This window comes from Mustelus asterias, chromosome 4 (genome assembly GCF_964213995.1).
Source record: "Mustelus asterias chromosome 4, sMusAst1.hap1.1, whole genome shotgun sequence".
Lineage (NCBI taxonomy): Eukaryota > Metazoa > Chordata > Chondrichthyes > Carcharhiniformes > Triakidae > Mustelus > Mustelus asterias.
Genome location: NC_135804.1, coordinates 51138321 through 51166274, shown reverse-complemented (window position 1 = coordinate 51166274; position 27954 = coordinate 51138321). Strand labels below are relative to the sequence as shown.

Sequence of the window (27954 nt, the reverse complement as noted above, 5' to 3'; positions counted from 1 at the left end):
AGAGCAATATGTTTTGGAACCTATCCAGGAAAAGGCTATTTTAGATTTGGTTTTGTGTAATGAAGGATTAATAAGGGATTTTTTGGTTAAGGACCCCCTAGGGGGCAGTGACCACAATACGATAGAATTCCAGATGCAGTTTGAGGGTGAATGTCATAGGTCCATAACCAGTGTCTTCAACTTAAATAAGGAAAATTATCATGGTATGAGGGAGGAGTTGTATAAGTTGAACTGGGCGAACAAGCTAAGATACAGGTCCAACTGGACTGGTCCAAAATGCTCAGCAGGAATTTATCCCAATCAAACACAGGGATTGCATGAGAAAGAGACAAAATCCATGGTTAATACAAGAGGTCAAGGATAATGTTAAATTGAAAAGCAGGATATACAAAGTAGCAAAGGATAATTTTTAGGATCCAGCAGCAAAAGCCTAAAAAAATTATAAGGAGGGAGAAAATGAATTTTGAAGAAAACGTGCATGACGTATTCAAACAAATAGTAAGAGCTTTTATGGATATATAAATAGGAAGTGGATGTCTAGGTAAATGTGGGATCTTTACTGAATGAGGTGGGTGAACTGATAACAGCAAACAAAGGAATGGCAGAAATGGTAAATACATTTTTTTCATCAGTATTCACCGTGGAAGATATTGCAAATATTCCTAAATTATCAAATGGGCTGATTTCAAAAGACATAGTAGAACTTACAATAATCCCAATCACAAGGGATAAGTCTTAGAGAAACTCAAGAGGCTAAAGGTGGACAAGTCACCAGGACCCAATGAACAATAAGTTAGTTTAACATCTATTATTGGCAAGATGCTAGAATCAATAATCAGAGGAAATAGCTAATCATTTAGGAAAGCTGAACATAATCAAACTAGTCAACATGATTATAGGAAAGGGTAAATCATGTTTGACAAATTTGCTCAATTTTTTGGGGATGTAACAGAGAGATTGGGTAGAGGTGAAGCTGTAGATGTAGTGCATTTAGATTTCCAAAAGACATTTGACAAGATGCCGCATAAGTAAAAACCTATGGAATTGGAGGAAGTGTGTTAGCATGGATTGAAAACTGGCTGTCACATAGAAAACTGAGAGTTGGAATAAATGGGTCCTTTTCAGCGTGGAAAATGTAAGTAGGTGGAGTACTGCAGGGCTTGGTTCCTGGCCTGCAATTGTTCACTATTTACATTAAGGTTTCCAAATTTGCTGACAATACGAAGATAGGTGGAAGGGCAGGTAGTGATGAGGATATTGTGATTCTGCAACAGGACATAGATAGGTCCAGTGACTGGATGAAAACCTTGCAAATGGAGTTCGATGTGGGGAAGTGTGAGGTCATGCATTTTGGTAGAAGGAATCAAAAGGCAGATTATTATCTAAATGAAGAGAGACTGCAGATGAGTGAAGTACAGAGGGATCTAGGTGTTCTATTGCATGAATCACTAAAAGCTAGCAAGCAGGTTCATAGATAGTTAAGAAGGCAAATGGCATTTTGGCCTTTATTGCAAAGAGGTTGGAGTTTAAAAATAGGTTTTGTTGCAATTGTACAGGGTGTTGGTGAGGCCTCACCTGGAATACTGCATACAGTTTTAGCCCCTTTATCTTAAAAAAGAAACAGTAACATTGGAGGCAGTCCAAAGGAGATTCACCAGGCTAATTCCTGGGATGAGAGGGTTGTTCTATCAAGAAAGACTAAACAGTCTGGGCCTGTATTCCTTAGAATTTAGAAGAGTGAGGGGTGACTTTATTCAAGCATACAAAATCTTGAGGGGGCCTGACATGGTGGATGGTGAGATGTTTCCACTAGTGGGAGAGTCTCAAACAAGGGGACATAGCTACAAGATAAAGGGCCGGTCATTTAAAACTGAGGTGCGTAGCAATTTCTTCTTGCAGAGGAATTCCCTGTATAAACGGGTATTGGAGGCTGAATCATTAGAAGTATTCAAAGTGGAGTTGGATAAATATTTGATAGAATAGAGGGCTATGGGGAATTGGCACAGAAAAGGAGCTGAGGCCAGCATAGATCAGCCATGATCATACTGAATGGTTCAAGCCTGCTTATATTTCATGTGTTCTTGTGTTTACTTAAGATTAACTTTCTATCTCCAGAACCTAAACATACTGGAGGAATCTCTGGCAGGCAGGATAAGGGCACAAGTCCAAGAGATCAGATGTTTGCAATAATCCTGGGATTCAAAATGTAAAATTGGTGCAAATCATTTTATTACAAGATGCATGCATTTTTTATTTAGAGTTTTTTTTCATATGGATATAATTTGGTCTGTATTGTAGCCCAGCTAGGCTCAGAATAAAGAGTTACCACAATATGTTGTACTAACCTACTATGATTCGAATGGAAAGTTTTAGCATCAACTTTACTACTCGAGGAATCTTTTCCATTTTGGAGAAGTCAGTTCAGCTATCACTAACTTGAATTAATTGAATCACTATAGTGGACATGCTTGACGCGTTCTAGGGAAGTTTGTAATCAAACAGCATTTGAAAGGAATGAATGTGCAATGTGGGAGGCTGACCTGTGCAAGTGTTCTGTTTCTAAGGCCATTGGCCTCCTGGTCTGCATGAGGTCATCTCTGAAAGTCCCCAACTACCACTGACATTCTGGATGTGCACAGCGGAGGTCTGCATAGTAGCTTGGCACTGTAGATCAAAGCAAGCTTCTAAGTGGTGAATTATGGGCTTGTATTTCCTCTCTGGAGGGCTTGAGTATATATTCAAGAGACCAGGGTTACCTTATCAGATTATAATGTCTTGGTAAATGAAAATTCAGTGAGAGGCAAGTTAATGCCACAGGAACATGAAATAATTACAAATTTTGTGATCCGAGCATGGCCGGCAATGTCATGACTGGAGTCCAAGCTTTCCATTCTCTCCAGGCACCATTTAAACTGAACCTCTGAACACTCTATGTGCCAGTTTTGGTTTAGGTATAGGACTGCAGTGGAATGTCTGAAATATTCCTTGGACTAGCACCAAAGAGGAGCCACGGGAACTGAGATGAAGTAACTGGAAACCAAAGCAACAACAACGAAGTCCACCCATTATTTTGTAACATAAACATGAAAGATCAGAGCAAATTAGTTTAAATAAGGGTCCGCGTTCAGTGCCAAGTCTTCCACAGAAATTAAGATTAATTTTGTGACTTGAACTAAGTATAAGGAAGTCACTTAAATTACATTGCAATTACATCCCAGTTGAATGCATTAAGGGTATCAGCATGGCCATCTAATTAAAACAGTGGATGTGCTGATACTCATTTATTAAGCTTACTTTTGAAACCTGCTTCAGCTAACAAATTTTAGGTGAGGTCTTTTTGTGTTTTCTAAACTCTATTGAGTTGACGCAGCTGCCAATATCAAAGACTGAAAAACCCTCATCATGTTTAATTTCAGCAAGTGACAGCAATACATGGCAACTGCTGCTACGTCATTCAGATGTAATTGCTGAAAGCTGCACGCACTGGCGAGTGAAAGCAGTTTCATGTATTATTAGCTGGAAAATGGTTATTGCTCCTGAGTCACGACCCCTGACTAGCCTCAAGGTAGTCCTTTGAGCTCAAATGGCAAAACCTTTGACCTCCTTACACATATTTCCATTATTCATGAACTCCAGCAAACTGGAATTTCATTTTTCACGCTAACTTCTTTTCCCATGTAACAACTTAGAATTTTATTTGTTAAATTCTAGATTCTCTGATACATAATTATTCCTCCCATTTTTAGAGACACATCGAATATCTCCACCATTGTCTTGATTGGGGAACAAGAAGGTTGGTCAATAGATAACTCGGAATCTGCTGTCCCTATATTGCAACCTTTCTAGGCTTCTCTGTTTTTTTAACAATATTGTTCAGTAGTTCTCTGAGCTTTTTACATTTCCTTCAAATTTTCACACGTGCAGTCCTCCATCCTCTTTATCCTCAGTTGCAATCAAGAACAGTAAAATATTCTTTCCCAGCACCTGTAAAAATTCATCTTCTCACCTTCCCTACCTCAATAATCAACAGGCTGTGAAAAGCCAAGTTAGATATTGTACCGTCACTATCTTATGATTTATCTCACTTTCTCTTTGCTTAATCTTGCTGGTGAGTTTTACAACCAATCCAAGCTTTCAAAGCTAAACATCAACAGGAACTCTCATTCGTTTTAAGTATGTTAGCATTGACAATGATCAATTAGCCTGGGCTTTGGTCACTCATTTAAATTTCTCAATTTACAAGATCCTTCCATATCTAGTCCACAACATTTCAACTTAGAAAACTAATTTGACTTAGTGGCAAAAGGTATGTTGCACAAAAACTGGAGGCATGGTTTCTATGTATGGTGCAAAAAAATCTTTCAAACTTTTGTTGTACCCTAGAATGTGCTGTGTTTTCTTTTCCTGCAGTCATCCACGCTTAAGGTTGGGTACAATACTGTGCTCTTGCTACTTGCTTGAGCAACATTTCTATCAACTACATTTTGTGTGAGCAATATCCATGTGTTTACAAATTATAAAACGTGTTAAAATGATTCCTATCTCTAGGCCAAAGGTACCTAACCAATTCAAGTGTTATTACATGTGAGAAAAATGCACAAATCACTTAACAAATCTCATGGAACAACATTGTTTGGCAAGCCTCTTCAATTACAAGTTCACGGTTGATTACAGGTTGCCTTAATTTTTTGGGGGGGATGGGTGGATTACAATCCACAGAATAAAGTGGACAACAAACCCAACGTAATGGGTTACAAACTAAGGCAAGCAAATAGAGAGACCAGCAATTTGGTTGTAATTCTTTGTATTTTTCCCTCCCTCATTTATGTGGAACAGGTTGAAACCTTCTTTGCAGTGCTCATCTCATGGTTTGGCTGATTAACTCTCTCTAACTCTTCATCTGGCTAGGATATATCTGCTTTTGCTTCCAGTTGTTTTTGTAAATGATTGCGACTTCCAGCTCAAACGTGTGATTTAAATTGAGTTTGGCAATCAGACTATTTTAATTTTGTACCCATGGAGTCTCTGATGAGCATGTAGGTCAGGGTGACAAGCACAGGATTTGAACTTTTCCTGCTGCACTCATGGGATTTCTAGCTATAAAACTGAGGAACATGTGCCTTGTCTGATTACTTTTTTAATTAGACACCAAATAGCAAAATGTCCGACTCTTGTTTAAACATTTGACTTGAGGCTGAGTTATTCCGGTGAGGTCAGTCTGACCTAAAAGAGAGTTTTTATTTGTTTGTTTTCAAAGATCAAATAGCTGCGCTTAGTTCAATACAAGATTATTTTTGAAGTGCTCTTAGCTTTTGATTTGTTTCAGTTATTTGAGATACATTCACCACTGCACATTCAGCCTTCACGTATCAGGAATGGCTGCAAAACATTAGAGATGCAGCAAACATGTTCAACTTGTCCAAATTGAGGGAATATATATAAGGGACCAAATGGGATTGTGCATCTGCAAGAAGCCCTATCCTCAAAATAAAACTGTGACAGTGTCATTTTAATGGAAATTTGTCAACATTTCCATAGTCTCATCATCAAATATCTTTGTTTATGAAAACAATTTAAACTGACCAGTGAATTAAAACATGACGTGTGGACTTTGATCGTGTGATGAGGGAAAAGCCCAGAGGAAATTAGGTTTTGATTTTCAGTGTTCACAAAGTACTTGTGGGTGAGGGAGGCCTTTTGGACCATCTTGGCATATCCAAGCAGAAAGACCTTTCTGTGTCCCCACTACATTTTGCAATTGGTTTTGAAGAATTATCAGGTTTGTAGCCTTGATTATTCGATCCATGTAATAATTACAGTGAGGGAGGGGGAGTGCCCTGAGTGTGCGTTAAATGCCCCTTTGTTGGTTTCAACCTGTATTCGCTTGTCCAAATCTTGCAACTTAGGTTTAAGTTTCCAGTTTATCTTTTCCATATCATTAACTATCTAAAAAAAAACTCGTAAGATCACTGCAAGATGCCTCCTTTTAAGGCCAAAATGCCTTTGGGTTTTTTGGCATATGATCAGCCTTCTCTGGACTGTCTGCAAGACCTCGAGTCTTTCCCTTGAGACTTGGCGATCAGAATAGGACACCCATCTGACCAAAGTACTGTGGTTTGATTATAATCTTTGACTTGTCTACTGTTTCAGCTACATAGTCGAACATTCTATATTGGCTATGCCAGTTACTGCTTTGCATTGGTTGAACAAGTTGAGTGTCAGGTGTTTACCTCTAAAAAGCAAGGTGAAAGCGTACTAAAACAAGCAGCAAAGAAGCAAGTAAATTTGTAATGTATTGTCCAAACTCAAACTCTTTGGGGCGATTCAGTGCAGCGGGCTGGAAGACATCAGTGGAGGCCGTTTAGCGAGCTCCCCACTGGGCTCCATGGCCTCTGCATGTCTCCGGGCCTCGGATTTCCAGCGTCGTCAGTTCTGTGCCGGAAATTGGCACGGAACTGATTTAAATATTATAATGCTGATATTAATATCATGAGCGGGCCCGGGACTGAAGTCTCCAGGCTCGCTAGCGTCTCCCCACCATCCCCCACCCCCCCACTCCCACCAGGAGTGGTTCACTCCAGCAGGATTTACAACTGCTCCCCACTAATGGCGAGGGCTGGCGGCAGGACCCTGCTGGAGTGAAAGGAGGCCATGGAAACCCCCCAGGTGGTTGGGAGTTAGGGGGGTTCCCCCTGGGCATTGCCAGTCTGGCAGTGCTAGCCTAGCCCCTGGCACTGCCCACCGGGCATCAGGCAGTGCCAAGGGGGTGGGACCAGAGGGGGTGGGGCGTATTGGAGTGGGCAGGGTCTATGGGGGGGAGATTGGTGGCAGTGGGGGGTGGGGAGGACCTGCTCCAACTCGGCACTTAGGATCAGTGACAGAGGGAGGGAAGGGGTTGATCGAGGTGAGCGGGGGTTCGAGGCGGGCCAGTTTGGGGGCAGTGTGAGGTCTGTGCGTATGCGCCGATCTGCGCTCTGACAGATCAGCACATGCGCGCGCAGTGGCCCGCTGAGCACTATGCTGTCGGCCTCTCCAGTGGGAATAAGCCCCGCCCACTGATTTTCAGTGTGAATCTCCCTGAGGCACTCTGCAGTGCACAGAGTGTGGGAGATTCAGTTTGAAGTTACTCCAGTTTTTACAGCAATTCGGCACTTAGAATTTTTTTGGGAGAATCCTGGCCTTTATGTGAACCACCTATCAATGAAGAGGCACGTAATGCTGACATATCCACTTGAGATCATGAGGTGTCAAAGCCTGGAATATTTCGATATGAATTACACATAATATTTGCCATTCATTTATTGTAATTTTGGGTTTCAGGAAGAGACCAAAGCATTTTGACCTTGATGATCAGCAGAAACCATTCCATTTTATGTTGAAATACAGCAAGTCAACTCGCTGAACTAAGCCATTTTTTTTTCTTTGCAAATTATTGCAGACAGCAAAATTCTCTACTGCAGCTGGTAGTACTGAGAGCAGCCCAGCTGCTGAAACACCAGATCGCCAGCTACAAGCAGATGAGGAGCACGAGAACATGAAAAACATTTTGACTGTACCGGAGCCACAGACTCGAAGGAGCAGAGGCAACAGATGTGAGCTTTATTTCTGACTTTTCACTGGGAGTGGAGCAGTCCGTGCTGTGTTATTCAGTGTGCCCAGCCAGAGTATTTTAGCATTCTGCACGTCATGCACTGTGTAAATCCAGCACAAGTAGGCTTTCCAATTTACAGTGTGAATATAGGTGAAATTCTCCCTCACTTTCTGTCCTGAGGCAATATTCTTCAGTTTATTTCAGGGTTTAGTAGTGTCCCATTGCATCTTATTGGGTTCTTTTGAGAACATTTAATATCTTATGGGATTCACAGCTGTAGAATTTAATCCTACATTAAGCCACTGAAGCAACTATTGAATTTCCCTTGGGCCTTAATTCCTGCCTTCCTCACCTGATAGCACTGGTCCTTGCTGAAGTAACAATCCATAGACACTGGTCACCCTCCAATATCATGTGCAATGAGAGACTTTTCATTTTAGAATCATGACAGGCAATTTGGGCTGACTATTTTACTGTGATGCACGTCGTAGGCTAACTAGATCCTGCTCCCATCTGACATAGACAAACATGTACTTTCCTAACCGGGATCTTTTGACAGTTATCAGGGCCTAGGTTGATTTATTTATTTCTTCTTTCCCTAGCACGGGGACCCCAAGGCCAACGGTGGCTCCCTACTACCACTATGGCTGAGATCTGCTAATTCCGAGAAGACTGAGAGTAGGACCACCTTATTTTCAGTCAACTCAATATTGGGCACTTTACTTCCCAACAGAACCACTGGGAGAGGGTGTGGGGTAGTGGTGCACCCCCTCACCTTCTCTCTCTCTCTCTCTCTCTCTCTCCCCCCCCCCCCCCCCCCAACCGTAGACATTTTGAGCTGGATCATTCATCATTCCTGACTAGTATACAGGGAAAGATTATGGACCAGTTTCTCTATAAAAGTTTGATTACTAGATCTACGGTAACCACCTTTTGACTGTAAGGGCAAAGAAAGGCTCAGGGTATCTATTGCTTTGATATTACAGATTTTTAAAATTCCACAATCATTTAACATTAATAATCTTTATTACTGATGATTGTAGAGGGATGAGAATCTAGCTTGGGTGTTTATTGGATACAACACATGAACCAGTTTACATGTACTTGAAGCAAATACACAATACAGACGCGGTAGGTTAGCAGGAGCGTACTTTTGCTACTTCTTTGATCACAGTGTGCTACAACATTTCGCATTTCCTCTGCAGCATTTGTTTTTTTACACCTCACTGATGTTTCTTTGTTCCCCTTTTTTTGGCTTTTGCAGCTATTGGAAGGATCAGTCCACCAAATCCTTCTGCTCTGAAGGATGAAGCAGCAAGTCCAGCTGATGATGCAACTGATGAAATCATGGACCGCCTGGTAAAATCAGTCACACAGAATCCCAACCAGAGGCCATCTACCCCAAAGGAACGCAAACGATCACGAGCAAATAGGAAATCTTGTAAGTCTTTATCTCTAATGATTGGGGCTGAAGTGGTGAAAGAGGAGTGGTGGAGGAAGTGCTGTGAGAGGATGATTATTGTTCCTCTAAACTTTGTAAAATTAAAAAAATGAAGCAAACCTACTTTTGTACCATTGTTTCCTCATGAGATAAGAGTGTTTTCATCAGAACCCTGACTATATGAGAACAGTTTTTTTGTAATAATGATAACATTTCCACTTAAATATTCTTGAGCACATAAATTATTCAATAGTTTTTATTAAAATACCTCTTACAGCTAAAGTTAATTCTACAGTGTTCTTCTGCTATTTTGGATCATGCCACTTCATCTATCCAATCAGAGGCAAAATGTTTCCTGCAATGGCTTCTCTTCCTGCCCCTACTGATATCACCTTGTTTGGCTCATTATCCATTGTGTTTGATTATACCACTGTGAAACACTTTGGAATATTTTCTTTGTTAAAGGTGCTACATATTTGAGAGTTACTAAACTTAAATTAATTGAGGCAGAATATGAGGCCAGAAATTGCAATCATTGGCAAAGGGTTGGCACTCGCTGCTGATGTGGAGAAAAGTTGCAAACAAAGTAAATTCTGGAGCGTAGATTTCCTCCATCCCTTGAATTTTATGCCATTTTTGAGGATTAGTGGCAGTCTTCAGCAAAAGTACAGGCAGTCTAATCAGCCAATCATGTTGAAAAATTCTCATAGACAGCAAAGCATTAAGTAAAATGCATGGAAAAAGTGTGGAAACCACACTTAAATCATTGTACAGGATGCAAAATAAAAGATTGGGACTGCATGTAGAATTAGTGCATGTGTTTCCCAGATACAGAATCATGTTAACATTTGTTCTTTGGCAATGAATACCGACTGATATTTTGAGAAAAATTTCAGATTGCCAAAACATTGGAAAATTTTATAGCTGTAAGCTGGTCATGTGTAATTGCATTAAATTCATCCATGTTCTTGTTACTTTAATTACAAAGATGTTTCTCAATTTGTAACAAAAGAAAGGGTCTCTTCTTGAATTGTGTAAATCGTGGCCTCGCTTTGTTACACTCTCACTTGCTCGCTCTCCTTTTGAACCAGTGAAATTCAGATACAGACACTCAGCTCTCTCAAATTTCCTTCCTCAGTGAACAATTTTTGGGCAGGTGGTGAAAGTTTGCTCAATGCTTGTACCTAAACTTTACTGTTTGTTAAATATATCTCTTTATCCTTCTCCTTTCCCTTCCAAAGTTGTTTATTTACTTTTCTTGCAAGCAGCTCACTATTACATATCTTACTATGTACAGAAATGGTGACCATTTGGCAGGGAACACAGTTCAGACAGAAAGTGTGCAAGTTTTTTTTTGTCTTCCCTCCCTTAAAGAGGTATGTCTCCCAGCAATGTCCAATTTTTTCCCCCTACTTAGGTAATTAATTCTTTTCACTGAGGAATGTGAATTGTTGTGATCAACAGCCCAAGGACTTGAATTTCTGGTTGTAATATTTCACTGTCCAAAGATTCTGACCTAGTGAGGGATTTATAATAAAAAATGTACATGCACATTGCATTAATAACATTGCTATAATTCCTCAGGGCACACAAAACTGTCACTCAGGATTATGAAAAGTAGCATGGCATGCAGCGACTGGCTCACACCTTTGTCTAACTTGTTGTGATAATGTGATTCATTCCCTAACACGACTGACCTTTTGCCAGCCGCCTCTCAGTTTTATGGGTGCGACACTCACTCGTTTTTAATCATACAAAACATCAGTTGCATTGTAATAATACAAACTTCTTTGAAGGCAGCCTTTTTTCAAGATAAGTGACATAATACTGACTGTTGGGGTAAGCCAATTAATTATCAGTTTGAAACTGCCAACAGAAATTGGCATGTTTAATGCAACAGCACCATTGTTACAGAGAAAGAAAGCCAGCCATTGACCTTGAGCTTGACATTTATAAGAAACTTACTCATAGATCCAAGCATCTTATATGCAACTTCAATTCCCACAGAGAGCAATGACATCAATTTGCATTTGTGTAGTGTCTTTAACATAGTGAAACATCTCAAGATGCTTCTCAGGAACATTGTTGAACAAAATTTTAAAACAAAATAAGGTTATCATAGCTGATCAAAGAGGTAGATTTTATGGAGTATCTAAAAGGAGAGAGAATTCTGGAGTTAAGGACATAGTCACTAGTGGCGAATCAATGGAAATCACACAAGAGATTAAGGCGGCACAGTGGTTAACACCGCTGCCTCACAGCGCCAGGGACCCGGGTTCAATTCCAGCCTTGGATGACTCTGTATGGAGTTTACGTTCTCCCCGTGTCTGCGTGGGTTTCCTCTGGGTGCTCCAGTTTCCTCCCACACTCCAAAAATGTGCAGTTAGGTGGATTGGCTATGCTAAATTGCTCCAAGATGTGTAAATTAGGGGGAGTGGTGGGGTAAAAGGGGTTACGGGGATATGGCGGTGGGGTGGGTAAAATATTCTGTTGGAGAGTGGGTGCAGACTTGATGGGCCGAATGACCACCTTCAGCTCTGTAGACTCTATGATTCTATTAGAATTGGATGATTGATGAGATGGCAGAAGGTTGTAGGAGTGGAGGAGGTTACAGAAATGGGGAGGAATGAGGCCATGGAAGAATTTGAAAACAAGGATGAGAATTTTAAAATGAAGGTGTTTTCAGACCAAGTGCAACGAGCACAGGGCCAATGGAGGAACAAGACTTGGTGCAAGCTGGTACTTTTCAGCGGAGTTTTGGATGAGCTCAAGTTTGTGGAGGGTGCAAGAAGGGAGGCAGTCAGGAGAGCATTGGAATAGCCAAGTCGAACTCAAATTAAGGCATGGATGAAGTTTCAACAGCAGTTGATCTGAGACCAGGATGGAGTTAGAGGTGGATGAAGGCAGTCTTGCAGATGGAGAATGTATGGCTTTGGAAGCTCAGTTCAGGGTCCAATAGGCTGATAAGGTTATGAGTGATCTGGTTCAGCCTCTGTCAGGGAGAGGTTTGAAGTCAATAGGGACAGAGTTAAGTTGTGACCAAAGACAAGTCTTCTGGCGGTGATCTTCATTTAAACTCTGACAGGGATCTTGCAAATTTTACATTTTCCCTTAACTTTCCGCATGTGATTCTTAGTTTCCTTAGGAAACCAATTAAAGTTGAAACTGTTTTTTGTGTACTTTTATAGTCAACATGGAACATGTTGCTAAATATGTTGATAAATGGGATTGTAAAGTAATTTCAACACTTTGCTGTTTAAGATGATTTATTAAAAATCTTTTATTTGAGAGGGGAGGTGATAAATGCTTATCATCCACTCAGTGAACAGTCAATACTGGAGATTGGAATAATTTTCGAATATTGCACTCAATGTACACCCTCTCCACACTCCTACCCTTCTTACAAAATGCCATTAGTTCAGATGTTAGGCATAGTGCAGTTGCTAATACTCTGCTTTTGAGGCAGAAGGTTGCGGGTTCAAGTTTCACTACAGGAACTTGAGCAAAAAATCAAGCCCGATCTTCCAGCGCTGTACTGAGGGAATGCCGCACGGTCAAAGGTACTGTCTTTTACATGGGACATTAAACCTGCCCCCTCAGTTGAATGTAAAATATTCCCTGGCACTACTTTGAAGAAGAGTAGGAGAATTCTCTCAGGTGTCCTGATCAATGTTTGTCCCTCAGTCAACATCACTTGAAAAGAAAATGTAGATTATCTGGTCATTATCACATTGCCATTGTTGGGAGTTTGCTGTATGCACATCATCATGCTCTATAGATACACATCAACATGCTCTATAGATACAAGTTCTTTCTCCAGTTACAGAAAAACCTGACGCAGATTAAGTTCCACTCTCTTCTGTCCCACTGACATGACTTTCTCTCCATCTGAAAATAAAATTCCCAGCATACCAATGTGATATCTTCCACAACAGCCGTATTTACCACCTCCATTAGTATGATTGTGCACTACTGGTTTGCATCAACTCGGGCTACATCCCAGTAGGAACTGAGTTGGAGTGACCAGAGTACTAACAGGAGTTTGGTTCAGTTTACCTGTACTAATGGGAATTTGCTCTTTCTATGCAGTGCGAAGAACCCTGAAGAGTGGTCTGACCCCTGACGTGGTCCAAGCTTTGGGTTTGTCCAAAGCGTCAGAAGTAGAGGTATAAGACATCTTGGATGCGAGCGAAGCTCAGTGACCTTCAGCAATTGAGACATCTACGCTGACAGCATGGAAAGATGGACAATGTATTTTCATATCCCTCCAGATTCCTGACAAATTCCAGAACTTCACAAGTATTTTAAATTGTTACAGTGTCCCTGGGCCTTGTACGAGCACATTGTTGGAAGGAATCAACAATGTCGAACTTAAATGGCACGAGGAGGGCTCACTAAACCTGACAGCCCAATTTGTTCTACTTAATGGATTCTGAGGGCAAATAGGAGTTCAGCCAAAGCTAACATGAATGTTCCCTTCTCCAGTTAGGCTGAATTATGATGATTTCTCTCAAAACTACTGGTGTTCAACTGAAAACCCATTTCTATTCTCTTCCCAATAAATTGCTTTCAATCCTTTCTTGAAGGCAGTGTGTCTCTTGGAGCAATTCCACGGGTGTCGTTCATCTTCCAATAATATTCCCAGGTATGATACCGGGCAATGAGTAACATTGAGCTGCTGGACCATGAAGGGCTTCACAGCTGAACTCGACCCTGTCCTTGTTCATAGTGCACATCCACAGGAGGGTTCAGTGGATAGTGATCAGGCATGGAAATACTGGCTAAATTTCCCCTTCCCCAACCCCAGGACACTAAGATCCTTCCCACTGGTGCTCTGTCAGTAATTAGCAAACTGGCTACAGAGCAGGGCTGGAACTTGGGACTTCCCAGACGTAAATGGCTCACCCATTCATGATGATGCATATACCCGCTGAGCCAACAGGAGATGCCACTGAACTATTTTAAACACAATGGACTTTAACTAGCTAGCTATCTAGTGGAACTGTCATGTCCATAACCAAAAGTATTTAAATTATGTTAAATTGCTGGTCTTTAACTAGCACTATGTTGTAAAGATATCTTAAACCTACAGGGTGTGGAGAATTGATATCAATAATAATGATTACTACATTGAGTAGAAGCAAATAAAGTATATTCAATTGTCAAACTACAACAAAAGTATATTTGGAGTTGTCTTCATGCAGCGTATTAAAAATTGCTGGCAGACAGGCCAGCATACTGTGTGCAGCCCATATAATGGACAAACATTTGCACTGGGTGTCACGCTATTCTTTTAAATGACCATGTAGAGGCAGTATTAAGAGCACACTTTTTAAAAACCACTAATTGAAAACTCAGTTAAGATTAGTTACAGCGTAGTTCCAACAACTATCTATAACAATCCAAAAGTACTTTCCTTCAAATGGTTTGGAAGTTTGTTGAAGTATGCAGAAATAAGCAGTTTATACTAAGTGTTAAAAGTACATATCATTATCTACTTTTCAAATAAACTACAAGATCCAAGGTCCTTCAGGATTGTGTGATGTATTTTCATGAACTTTATATTTTTATCCATGAGATTTAGTGTGTTTTGAATGTTTGTATAAGGGTTGTTGCAACAATTAAATGTTTCACATTTTTCTCGAGTTTCTTTGCCTTTTCTTTGAAAGCTGTGAAGATGGTGAAAAGTCATGGCTCTGTTGGCTTATCTTTTGCCATCTCTTTAAATGTGTGCCTTGAGCATAAATGTTTGAAACGGTGGGCTTTGGTTGATGGGATTGAAGATCTTTCCTCGTCCAATACGAAAACATTTCAGATCTTTGTCATTTTCTGTGCTCTATTAGGCCCTCTATGCGCTGCAGTCTGCTGATAATACCAGCAGGTACATGAAATCAACTCTAGTTACTTCTTCCAGGTATGTGAGTTCCACTTGTGCATTCCAAGCTGTTTCTTTACAGTTTGGTTAAGTCTGTGATCCCAGTGTTTGAAGAATTGTAAATGCAAATCAATTTCCGCTCACTCCACCATGCAGCTAATTAGACACAGTAAGAAGTTTAACAACACCAGGTTAAAGTCCAACAGGTTTATTTGGTAGCAAAAGCCACACAAGCTTTCGGAGCCTTAAGCCCCTTCTTCAGGTGAGTGGGGCTTAAGAAGGGGCTTAAGGCTCCGAAAGCTTGTGTGGCTTTTGCTACCAAATAAACCTGTTGGACTTTAACCTGGTGTTGTTAAACTTCTTGCTGTGTTTACCCCAGTCCAACGCCGGCATCTCCACATCATGGCTAATTAGACACACAGTGGTATTTCTGCACAAGTGAACTCTGGTGCTTTAGCAAGAAAATTCCATAGCTGCACTGTTATTTCACAGAATAAATACAGATGAGGAAGGTCATTCAGCCCATCTATCTAAAAACAAAAACTGAAGATTCCTCCCATTAAATCACCCAACTTGCTCTTGAATAACTCTTAAGGTTTGTGGCCACATCAGCATTTGTGGGTCCATTTCAAACAGCCCCAAATGGGCCTTAAGCATTGGAGGTTCTGCTATTTCCAAAGTCATCTGGGAAGACATAAAAGGTACCATGGCACTTGTCTGATGAACACAGTGTTCTTCCCAGTGTACTTCTGATATTCATTGTTGAATCCTAAACCACCAAATAGGATAAGAAGTATTTAGTCATGATGCTCCTATGATGCTACGCTTGATGGACCCAGCTAATCTTCCCTTACTTGTTATTTTTGTGTTTATGAATTGAATTTTATTTCATTGATGCGTATGGTGCTTGGCTGTGTAAACTAACCATGTATTTACCTACAAGTAACGGTGATTACCTGTCAAAGTAATTAATTGGTTGTAAAGCAACTTGCACTATTCTGATGATGATCAAAGCACTAAAATACATTTTTTCCTTAAATTCACCCTTCACTCCTATGGGTCGGTACATCCTTACCTGACTGATGACCTTGTAGTAATGTTCTGGGTTTATTCTTTCTATATTATTTAATATCTCATTTTTTTAAGGTCCCCTTTACCATCTTTCAAATCTAAGGAGCTCCAGTTTCTTGAGTCTTCCCTTGTGGTTTGGTCCTATGTCATTCACAGCCAGTCTTTGAGCTCACCTCAGCATTGCCAGGACTGGAATGATTCAAATGTGCACTGGTCGCCAAATCTGAAACAATACATAAGGTGCAGTCTGACCAGAACATTACATTTTCTGACTCAACTTTTTATTTGGCAGTGTAGTTCAGTATTTTGTACCCTTTGGTTGCCACTACACATTGACTTGATGTGCTAGGTGCCAGGTCTGTTAACACCCACACCTCTCTTACACCCTCATATTCATGTATTTCTGTATCATTAATGGACAGCAAGGTGCCACAGTGGTTAGCACTGCTGCCTCACAGCGCCAGGGACTTTGGTTCGATTCCTGGTTTGGGTCACTGTCTGTGCGGAGTCTGTACTTTCTCCCTGTGCCAGTGTGGGTTTCCTTCGGGTGTTATGGTTTTCTCCCACAGTCTGAAAGATGGGTTGGTTAGGTGGATTGGCCAAGCTAAATTCTCCCTCTGTGTACCCGAACAGGTGCCAGAGTGTGGCGACTAGGGGATTTTCACAGTAACTTCATTGCAATGTTAATGTAAGCCTGCTTGTGATTGATAAATAAATTTTAGTATGTTGTCCATATTTTCTCATGATGGATGGTTCTTCTTATTTTGCCAGTCACTATTGTTCCCATTTGTAGATTTTGGACGCAATTGGCTTCGCGCCCAGAATGGGCACAAAGATGATTAACGAGTTAAAAGGACTTGCTTTGCTCCCACACGGCATCTTCCAGCCTCCTGGAATCTTCTCCCTTGCCGGTGTGATGCCAGGCTGGCAGGAATCACTACTGGTCTCCACCAGCGGAGACAAGGCGCTAAAGCCACACTGGGGGGATCAGAGGTCATTGAAGTCTCCTGAGTGGTCAGTGACATGGCTGGGCACTGCCCACCTGGCAGTGCCTGGTTGGGCATCATAACTGTGCCGGGGCAGTGCCAAGGGGGTGGGGCCTAAGTGGGTGTCAAGCTATGACAGGGGAACTGTGCAGTGGGTGAGGGAGCTCTGCAGTAGGGAGGCAGTTCAGTAGGATGGAGAGGCAAGGAAGGTTGATCGGTGAGGGGATAAGCCGGGTGGCTGAAAGGTGGGGGGATATGAAGGGGGATGATCAGCAGAGCGTGCATATATAAAGCATGATTAATGGGGATGGGAGGAATCAGCAAAGAGGGGGACATGTAGGGTGGGCAACAGAGGGCGTCATGATGGGGGACTCATCGGGAGAGTCTCAATTCCGGCAACCTGTGTTGCCATGGGGCGTGGAGGTTACACTGCCGCCGATGATGGGTGTGCGGGCATTAGGAGCCTCCCGATTGGTCCCCCTGCTTGACCCTGATATGGCCACCAACGCCTCCCCGCCCACCAAGACCAAATTCACAATCCACCCCTGCATGACCACCTCCTGTCAGAACCACCCGCCCCCAATCATGGCCCACATGACACACTGGCAGTACCCAACTGACACAGCCAAGCTGTCCGGTGGCCATGGCTCGGCACTGCCAATGTGCCATTTGGGCACTGGGGAATAGGTTTCTATCAGAAACAATTACTGCTAACTAACCTCTGTGAAAGAGGTTGGAAAAATTAAGCCTGAAAGTTGCATTTTTTTTAATGAAGATAGAACAGGGTGCACTGAAGTCACCAAGAAAAAGTTAAATCACCTGAAGCAGCATCTCATTGTTCTTTGAACACACGTGATTTTGCCTCTAATAATAAAGGCAAAATAATGCAGATGCTGGAATCTGCAGCAAAAACAGAAAATGCTGGAGGAACTCAGCAAGTCTGACAGCATCTGTGCAGGGAGAATAGAGTCAATGTTTCAAGTTTGGATGACCCTTTGTCAGAGCTGAAGGCAAAGAAGATCAGACAAGATTTATACTATGAGGGGGGGGGGTGCGCAGTAATGGGACAAAGGGAATGTAAATGATGATGATGAAGGCTGAGAAGGTGCTAAAAGCATCCATTAAGTGATTGGAATGTGTGAATGGCAGAACAGAGGTACAGATTGTTTGGGGACTTCCTGAGGAATGTGGCAGTTGATCTTGCGGGGAAAAGGCAGTGGGGGGATTGGAGACAGGGTGGAGAGCGAGATTTCAAAAGTGGAAAATTAAAAATAAGAAAAAGTGATAAAGGTGGATGAATGAGATGAAAAGAGGAAATGAAATAAAATAAATGGAAATGGGGCGAAAGTGGAGGGGAGAGTTAATGCTCCTCCAGTTTTCATTGGGCTTCACTAGAACACTGCAAAAGGCCAAGGACGGACATGTGGACAGGAGAGCAGGGTGGTGTGTTGAAATGGCAAGTGACAGAAAGGTCTGTGTCCTGCTTGCGGATGGACCAAAGTGGTCACCCAGTCTGCGTTTGATCTCTCCGATGTAGAGTAGACGGCATTGGGAGTAGTGAATGTAATAGAGCAGACTTAAGGAGGTGCACGTGAAAGGAGTGTTTAGGCCCTGGGACAGTGAGCAGGGAGGAGGTAAAGGGGCAGGTATTGCACCTTGTACAATTGTATGGGAAGGTGCAGTGGGCGGGGGGTGAGGTGTTGGATGTGATGGAGGAGTGGACCAGGGTGTCCCGGAGAGAACAGTCCCTGCAGAATGCTGACAGGGGTCAGGGGAAGATGTGTTGAGTAGTAGCATCAGTCTGGAGTTGGTGGAAATGGCGGAGGATGATCCATTGAATGCGGAGGCTGGTGGGGTGTAAATTGTGGACAAGGCGGACCCTATCCTGGTTCTGGGAGGGAGGGATGGGGTGAGAGCAGTGGCCCAGGAGATGGGTCGGACACAGTTGAGAGTCCTGTTAACCACAGTGGGTGGAAAGCCACTGTGGGTGGAAAGCCACTTATAGCTCAAGTCAGTATTACTATCTCCTCTGTAAACTTGAGGCAATCCAAAACTCTGCTGTCCATTTCTGAACTCACACCAATTCCCTTTCACCTATCAATACAACCTCTGACCTATATTCACTCACCTACCTTTGCTTTTGGTCAAGCAATATATTGATTTTAAAATTGTCATCCTTGTTTTCAAAGCCCTTCATAGCCTTGCCCCTTCCTATCTCAGTAATCCCTTTCCACTCCGAAACCCTCCAAGATACCTGTTCGCAACAACTTCTGGCTTCTTGAGCACACTGATTTTAATTGTTCCATTGTTGTTGGCCAGGCCTTCGGTTGCCTAGGCCCTAAAATCCAGAATTCCCTCACTCCACATCTTCGCCTCCCTTCCTCACTTTCCTTCTTTAAGGCATTTCTTCACACTTCTTTGGCCAAACTTTTCATCATTTAATATCTTCTTATGTGACTCAATGTTCCTTATTAATAATCTTCCTGCGAAGTGCCTTAAAGTATATAGTGGCAGATTAAAGTGGGCGAGTGGTAGTTTCTTAGTAGATTATTCCAAAATTTTATTGTTCTGATTTAGTAATTTTACTGATATCACTTCTAGATGTATTTCTTGCTGATTTTTATTTATGCTCTTAAATCACATTTTGAAATAATCTGAGGTTATCTTGTATATTAAATAAGAAATTCTATATGTATCAATTGTCATTTAAATTTCTAATCTTTCATTTTACATGAGATGTTCTTGTTCTTTTCTGTGTCCTCACTGTCAATGTTTCTGGCATGGTGACTAAAACTGAATATAGTACTCTGTGTAATACAGGACATTGTAACATTTTTGTATAACCTCTGTAGATTTATATTTTACTGTTCTGCCTTTATATAAACTAGAATTCTGTATATTTTCAATTTGCTTTGCCATATTGTCGTGGTATTGAAAGTGGCATGTCAACTATTCTTGCTGGGCCCCTTTCTAAATATCTCTGTGTTAATCCAATTAATCGTATACAACTGTCCATTATTTCAGCCTAAATAGACAACTTTTTATTTATCAATATTCATTGAGTTGCGATGTGTCTGTCCAAACTGAACTCTTTTGCAAATCTTTTGCTGCATCCACTACGGACCTTATTCTCATATCCATCCTACAGTTGAGGTTTGGTACCCAAGTTTTCATATAGATTGGAAAACACTGAGAGTCCTTTGCAGAACTGCACTTAGCAGTTAACACTGCCTCCTCATCTTCCAAGCACAGTATTACAGTATTACCAGTTGCCAATGGGCCTTTAAAATTATTTGGAGCATAAAAAACCCAGCAGCCAATCCTTTAAACTGAGAAAACGGAAAATGAGGGTGGTTGTCAGAAGCTTTCCTTTCTTAGGGAATGGTCAACCAATGGATCGGTATTCTGGAGGTGGAGCAAGGATTGCCCATTTACAGTGCTTCGAGAAGTGTCAAAATACATTTTGGAAAAGAGGATTTTCATGACAGAAGAAAAGCAAGACAAGTTTTTCTTGCAAATACTATTATTTTCTTCATTCTTTCATGAGATATGGATGTCGCTGGTAAGGCCCCATCGCTAATTGCCCTTGAACTGAGTGACTTGCCACATCATTTCAGAGGGTAGTTAAGAGTTGTGGGTCTGGAGTCACATGTAGGCCAGACCAAGTAAGGATGGCAGATTTCCTTCCCTAAAGGGTACTAGTGAACCAGGTGGGTTTTTACAACAATTGACAATGGTTTCATGGTCACAATTAGTAAGACTGCTTTTCAATTCCAGGTTCATGAACTGAATTTGAATTCCACCAGCTGCCATGGTTGGACTTGAACCCATGTCCCAGATCATTACTCAGGCCTCTGGATACCTAGTGCAGTGATATCACCACTACACCACCAACTCCTCCCAAGATTTTGCAGAGTCAGAGAAGAACTTTTGACTAGAGAATTGCTGAACTGGCTGACAGTTCTGCTTCTTCCGAGAGACATGAAGGGAAAAGATAGTTCCATGCAGGTAGTCTAGTGGGAAGTGAGGTGACTGAAGCAGTCGGGGACTGATGGATTTTGTGCCCTTGGCACGTAAATAACTAATTAGGAATAATTTGTATAATGATAAATGTAGTTAATTACAATATTACAGGTTATAAATTATAGACACATATCAGACATCAAAGACGTATGATGTTTCAAGCTGTAGTTTCTGTTCCTACAGTTTGAGTTCTTTGGACAAAGTTGGTCCACATGAGGGCAGTGGTGGTTGCAACAACTTTATCCTCAAGGTGACATTGAATAACAGCAGTAGAACCACACTGATGTTTCAGCAACATTACTAGTCAGCTTGCGTTTACAAATCACTTTCATTTGTGACAGTCCAATATAGAACAGACAAATGGCTTCACAATATAAAACCAGAGTTTGTATTTATACAAGAAATCTTGTTATTCTGTAGTTATGCTTCAGAAGGTAATACACCACAATAACATGGCAATCAAGACTCAAACTATTACAAGTGACAATAACAAAAAACAATAATTTTAAACCTATTTTAAAACACACTCCACCCTCTCTTCCTCTGATTAGATACACAAAATGGCCAATTCTCTGCAGTCCTCAAATCCCCAGGATTTGTGCTTCTTCCCATTCCCTCCACAACTTTGGGCTGCTCACAGCATTGGCTTTTTTTTTCTGTGTTCCTGCCACAGCTCAGGCCCCCTCCAGCACTGGGAATCTGTTTGAATGCTATTGAAGTTAGTGGGGCACTGTCAGTACATATTGTATGTAATTATTGAATCAAGAAGTCTGGCTGATGGAATGGAGTACAACAGAGTACTGTGTTTTCAATTCTGATGCTTGGATTTGAAAGCACCGTGTGTACTGGAATCAAGGTTTAAGAAAATGCTTGAGTCCAGTTTATTTTTAGGGGCTTGGGGATGATATCCATTCCAATTCTTTTCCCTCACCTAATGGTGCACTAAGGTAGACTTTCATCCATCTCCATAGCTAGTTCTAGTTATTGCTGGAACTGGTCACTAGTCTGCCGCCAGAGGCTTATAGCTTGAAGGGAGCCGTTCTGCGTCTAGCATGGCTGACCAGGAGTTTCTCCTGCTCTTACCACCATCCATTGACATGATGGAAGGATTTTGCAAATTGACACATTCTACTTGCTTGTCCATGTTATGAATACACCTTCCTTGGCCATTTTGTCCTGGGGTGGGATTTGAACCTGGGACTTCTGGCTCAGAGGCAGGGATGCTACCCATTGCGCCACAAGACCTCTTTGGGGATGATGTGCACTACATAAAAGGTAGTGGTCTTATTCTGAGTGTTCTGCTGTTTATGTTTTTCCAAGAGCTTCAAGCAGAAGATTCAACTATTATTATGGTTGAAGCTGTGATTGTCTTGGTGAGTTGCTATTGTGATGATTTAATTCATTGTTTTCCTGTTAAACTTGCAGAGTACTCTTATTTGCTGCGCTAATGTACATGTGATTATAAAATTGTGCCTCACCAAAAAACACCATCGCCAATTAAATCAATATATTTGATACATTGAAATCTCTGCTACCGATCTCACATTATGTATAGAGAAGCTTATTCATTCTAAAATATACATTGGATCAGAAGAGCTGACGTTTCAAGTCCAGATGACCGTTTGTCAAAGCTGGACTCGAAACGTCAGCTCTTTTCTCTCCTTACAGATGCTGCCAGACCTGCTGAGATTTTCCAGCATTTTCTCTTTTGCTTTTAGATTCCAGCATCCTCAGTAATTTGCTTTTATACATTGGATCATGTTGATTGAAAGACATTTATGTATTATTGTAAATGGGAATTAATAGCTCAAGAATTATTCAATGGGCTCTAAAAAAACAAGTACAGGTATTATTCTGAATCTGTAGTTTTGGAGAAATCCGGTTTGAACCAAATGTACTATTACCAGCAGGTTGGAGTTTTACAGCAGACATTATAGAAGGAAATGGATTTCCACTCAGCAGGGCAGCACAGTGGTTAGCAGTGATGCCTCACACTACCAGGGACCTGAGTTCAATTGTGGCCTCAGGTGACTATCTGTGTGGAATCCCTGTGTCAATGTGGGTTTCCTCTGGGTGCTCCGGTTTACTTCCACAGTCCAAATATATGCAGGTTAGGTGGATTGGCCATGCTAAATTGGTCCTAATGTGTAGGTTAGATGGATTAGCTATGGTGGGTGTGCTGGGGTGGGCCTGGGTGGGATGCTCTTAGTAAGAGTTTTAACAACACCAGGTTAAAGTCCAACAGGTTTATTTGCTACCAAATAAACCTGTTGGACTTTAACCTGGTGTTGTTAAAACTCTTACTGTGTTCACCCCAGTCCAACGCCGGCATCTCCACATCATGGGATGCTCTTCGCAGGGTTGGTGAAGACTCAATGGGCCGAATGGCCTCTTTTTGCACTGTAGGTATTCCATGATTGTCACTTCAGGTAAAACATTCCTATCACTGTAAAAACAATGTACACTCTTTTAGTCCAAAAGAATGACCAGGATACTAGTTCTATAAATGTCTATTACACAGAGCTGGGCTATTCATTCTAATGTTCAAATTTCTCAGTTCTGTATTTTGTGAAATGCTTAGAGCATCAATATTTCTTGGTTGGGGGATGGACTGCTTATAATAATTACTAAATAGCTTCTGCTGTATTCTCCCACAAAAAACGGAGGTTCAAATCTCAAACAAGACATTATTACACACAGTAGGATGAAGAAATTACATTCTTCCAAAGGCTTCACCAAGAATGAAAATTCTTACCGTGACACATTTTCCAATTTGAATGATAATTAATTTGATGGAAGATAAGTTATATTTAAATAATAACAATGATTGGATAGTTCACTTTCTATCAAAGTAGTTGTTTGGTGGTACAGAATTTAGTATTACTGAAAAAAAGAGATGTTGTCAAAGTTTTTCATTTTGCACTCATCAGGATAGATGTAAGAATGCCAAATTTCAAAAGAACAACAATTTATACTGTATGAAAATAGGGTGCTGATTGGTTAGCAAATTTAATCTGGTTAACGTGTTGCCATGGAGAATGCACCAGGGAATTACTGTCCCCCATGTTTCTGTTTAATTCAAAAAAAGGCACAATGCCTGCACATATTTGCTTGAGCCACATTCCAAGTCTGACTGATAATCTTAAAGTGGTTTTTAGTGCAATTCATAGCACTCTTGCAATTGTTTAGCAAACTTTGTCCAATCACAGAATCACATCCAACATTAGACATTATACTTGTGAGTTTTGCAAGCACATCTGAGGGCGCCACAGTGGTTAGCACTGCTGTCTCACAGCACCAGGGACCCTGGTTCAATTCTGGCCTCGGGTCACTGTCTGTGTGGACTGCTAGCTTCACCTGTTGCTCATAATTTTCAGATGTGCTACTCTACCAGGTAATTTGAGGTAGTTTCTGGCTACTTTTAAAGTCCAAAAGTAGTGGTCTTAGGCCCATTCATGAATTTGCTCAATACACAGCGATAAATCATCTGATCAGGGTAGTTATCATTTCACAGAATGTCTTTGATGCGCTCTATTTCAGTATCTTGCTTGCACAATGAGCAAATGGCTTGGTCCTTATTTATGTGGTCGCTGATAAAGCCAATGTTATAAATGTTATGTAACCCCCTGCTGACCACTATATGGGGCTACTATTTAAATATTCAATCAACAGGATCCCGAATTCCTAGCGGTTGATGTTGATTTGGCTAATTCCCTGTTTACCCATAAATGTCAGTACTGTAAGTCGGAATATCAAAAATAAATTTAATAACACATATCATTAACAGACATAAAACAGTGAGGTCTGATCTATAACCGTTGGTGCACATATGGGGAAACTCATCCTCTGTAACACATTCGTAGATACTGATCCAGTTGGACTGTATAGTCCCCACCAGTTACTCACGACACCCACACACAGTCCAGGAGAGACACACGTGTGGAAGATGATGCCACAGGAGGCCGAGGTGCCGTGAGCTATCCGTGCAGCAACGTAGGTCGAGTGCGCTGAATGCTGTCCTCCTCGGCAGTAATGAAAAGAACAGGCAGGGGAACGCCTGGCTGCCTCTCACTCCAAACCAAATTCTCCCTGCCTGGAAAAAGTTCTCTTTCTTCAGCTCTGCACCTTCAGCTCTGCACCTTCAGCTCTCTGCCTCTCCAGCTCTGCCTCTCTCTCTGCACTGCTTCACTTCCTGGCGCCTTTTTTTTTCCTCCCGCCCCCAGAGCAATCCCATTGGCCCAGCCCACATCACTCAACCAACAGCATCCTGTTCACAGCACCCGCCCGGCAAACAGGACACTGAAGCCCACCAGGGACAAAGAACACTGGTAACTGTCTTCCCCACAAATTTTCCTCAGTCCCTTACATTCTCCCCCCACCAAAAATACAGCATGCCCCCATGCTGAAGTACATGACATAGGACCCAGTTAACCAATTACACCATGTACCTTATAGTGTGATGACTGGTATAATAGTGGGTGAAAAGAGTGGTACCTTATTTATACATGACGAGCACTGAGCAAAGGAGTTACACCACCATGTATGACAACTATTGCAGTGTTCAGGAAAATACATAGTGGGTGGCGTAGCTGAGTGAACACTTGTATGTCCTACTACTACATACTTTGCACACGGCTCTCCCAGCTTTGTATAATGGAAACGGTCTGCTGGCTTTCTCTCTCTCTGTGATCTCCTTATCTCTGGTTCTGGATTGGCTATGTTAGATGTGTCTGTAGTGTAAGTGCCCTCAACAGAACTGTCTGATTCTACTTCCCTTTGCTCAGTTACTACCTCTTCTATCACAACAGGTAGCCCTTCTGAAGATTCTGAGCTCGCTGCGACTTCTGTCACTTCTGTAGCATTTGTGGGGGGATTGGACTCTGTGGGCATGACATCCTGTTCCGGTTGTTCACAGATTCCCTCCGGATTGTCAATGATCAAGTCCTCTGGGTAATGTCCATACTCTGAGTCTGAAGAGTTTTGATCTCCCAGGGGCACATCAGCTGCGGAGTCATCTTTGTGAACCTCAGGAGTTTGATTCCTTTCTTTTGCTTTTCTGCGCCTGAGGGCTCTTGGAGAGGGAGTAGGCTTTGGGTCAACCTCAGTGCTCAATTGGACCTCTTGTCCCAGGGGCAAAATATGATTTCGGTGCATGACCTTAATGGGTCCCGAACCATCTGCAGGCTTTAGACGATAAACAGGAAGATCAGACATTTGACTCTCAACCACATAAGGATTTGCACTCCACCGATCAGCAAGCTTCTGTTTCCCTTTCAGGCCAAGGTTTTGAATGAGGACTCTATCCCCAGGCTTCAAGCAATGGTAGCGCACTCTCTGGTCATACCTCTCCTTGTTACTTTGGTTCATTTTAGCGGAAGTGGCTTGGGCCAACTGATAGGCTGCTTGCAGCTCTTTCTTCATCTTAGACACATAGTGCAAGTGGGACGTTGTTGAGGTCCCATCCGCTGACACGCCAAAGCAAATGTCCACAGGAAGTCTGGCTTCCCTCCCGAACATTAAAAAGTAGGGTGAATACCCGGTAGCTTCATTTGGGGTACAGTTGTACGCGTGGACCAGATGTGCAATGTGCTGACTCCATTTGGACTTTTGACTGGGCTCAAGAGTTCCTAGCATGTTCAACAGGGTTCTATTGAACCTCTCTGGTTGAGGGTCACCTTGTGGGTGGTATGGTGAAGTTCTTGATTTCCTCACACCCAACATGGTCAACATCTCTCTCACCAACTGGCTTTCAAAATCCCGACCCTGGTCTGAATGTATGCGAGTTGGTAGGCCGTAGTGAATGAAGTATTTCTCCCATAGAGTTCTGGCAACCGTTATGGCTCTCTGATCCTTGGTTGGGAATGCTTGTGCATACCGAGTGAAGTGGTCAGTGACTACCAACACATTGCACACATTGCGGGAATCAGGTTCTATGGAGAGAAAGTCAATGCATACAAGACAGTGGAGAATATATTAGCAGATTTCTCAATTAACACATTGAGGAAGCTCATCAGGCTGCTCCATTTCAAAGGTAGATTTGAGCATGTGATCCAGCCCATCAAGTTGTGTAAGGACATTATTACATGCAACTGCAAAATAGTTCTATTTGGGATTAATTTTTTCAATTTAACAATGCTGTATAAATGATAGTAGTTATTGTGGAAAGAAATCAAGATTATAATTAAATTATATTAATATGAAAAAGTGAAACGATAGGTGGAATTTAATCCAGAGGACAGGAGTATCACTTTCTAGCTGGAAAGCCGGTGGGAGCCACCAAACTTACCCAACTCCACTGGGGAAGTACTGCCATATTAAGTTTCCATTGGACACTTCCAGCAGTGGACCTTACTCTGAATTTAGGAATCATAGGGTGGAAATCCCTCCCCACAATTGTTGCCGGCTAATTCAAGGTGAGCAGCTCTCCATTACAGAGAACGGTGGCAGCTACTGGCAACATACCCACCTGAGGCCTAGGATTGCCCAGGCTACAAGTGAGTAAGGGCAGCATAGGTATCACAGAGAGGAGATCGCTGGATGGGAAGCGAGAAATTAGGAAGGGCAGGGCTGTAGCTCTCAATGGGCCCATTAATTGTCCATTTAAGGGCCTGAATTTTGTCCAGGCAGGAAGGCCTTCCTATCTTGGAATGACTTAGGTGGAGATGGGAAGGTATTAAATGCCTCCGGCCTCTAAACTCACCACTAGAGAGTGGGGCATTAAATTCCACCTAATTAATGAGAATGAGATACTCATTGGTCAGAGAGAATGCATGAAGTAAAGGACATTTACATCTGAGATGGGCTGAAACAGACTGTAACTCTTAATGAAAGAAAGATATTTGCAGGCTGGAGAAAAAAACACACTACTGAGAGGAAATGAAGATAAATAATTTTTAAAAATAAAGAGAAAGCGCTTCCAAACATTCCAAAATATACATCAAAATGAATTATTCCGGGAATGTATGTT

At 41.8% G+C, this 27954-nt stretch overlaps 1 protein-coding gene across 6 annotated transcripts in view; it reads left to right on the top strand.

Moving 5' to 3' along the window:
* fhod1 (formin homology 2 domain containing 1) overlaps window positions 1-14672 on the top strand; it is a 322304-nt gene extending 307632 nt beyond the window's left edge. For all 6 annotated transcript variants that reach the window (XM_078211000.1, XM_078211005.1, XM_078211004.1 and 3 more), the window contains 3 exons: window positions 7439-7592; window positions 8856-9032; window positions 13122-14672. In XM_078211000.1, coding sequence (XP_078067126.1) covers window positions 7439-7592; window positions 8856-9032; window positions 13122-13204 — 414 coding nt within the window. In that variant the 3' untranslated portion in view covers window positions 13205-14672. The remainder of the gene's footprint in view (window positions 1-7438; window positions 7593-8855; window positions 9033-13121) is intronic.
* Window positions 14673-27954: the final 13282 nt, after the last annotated feature.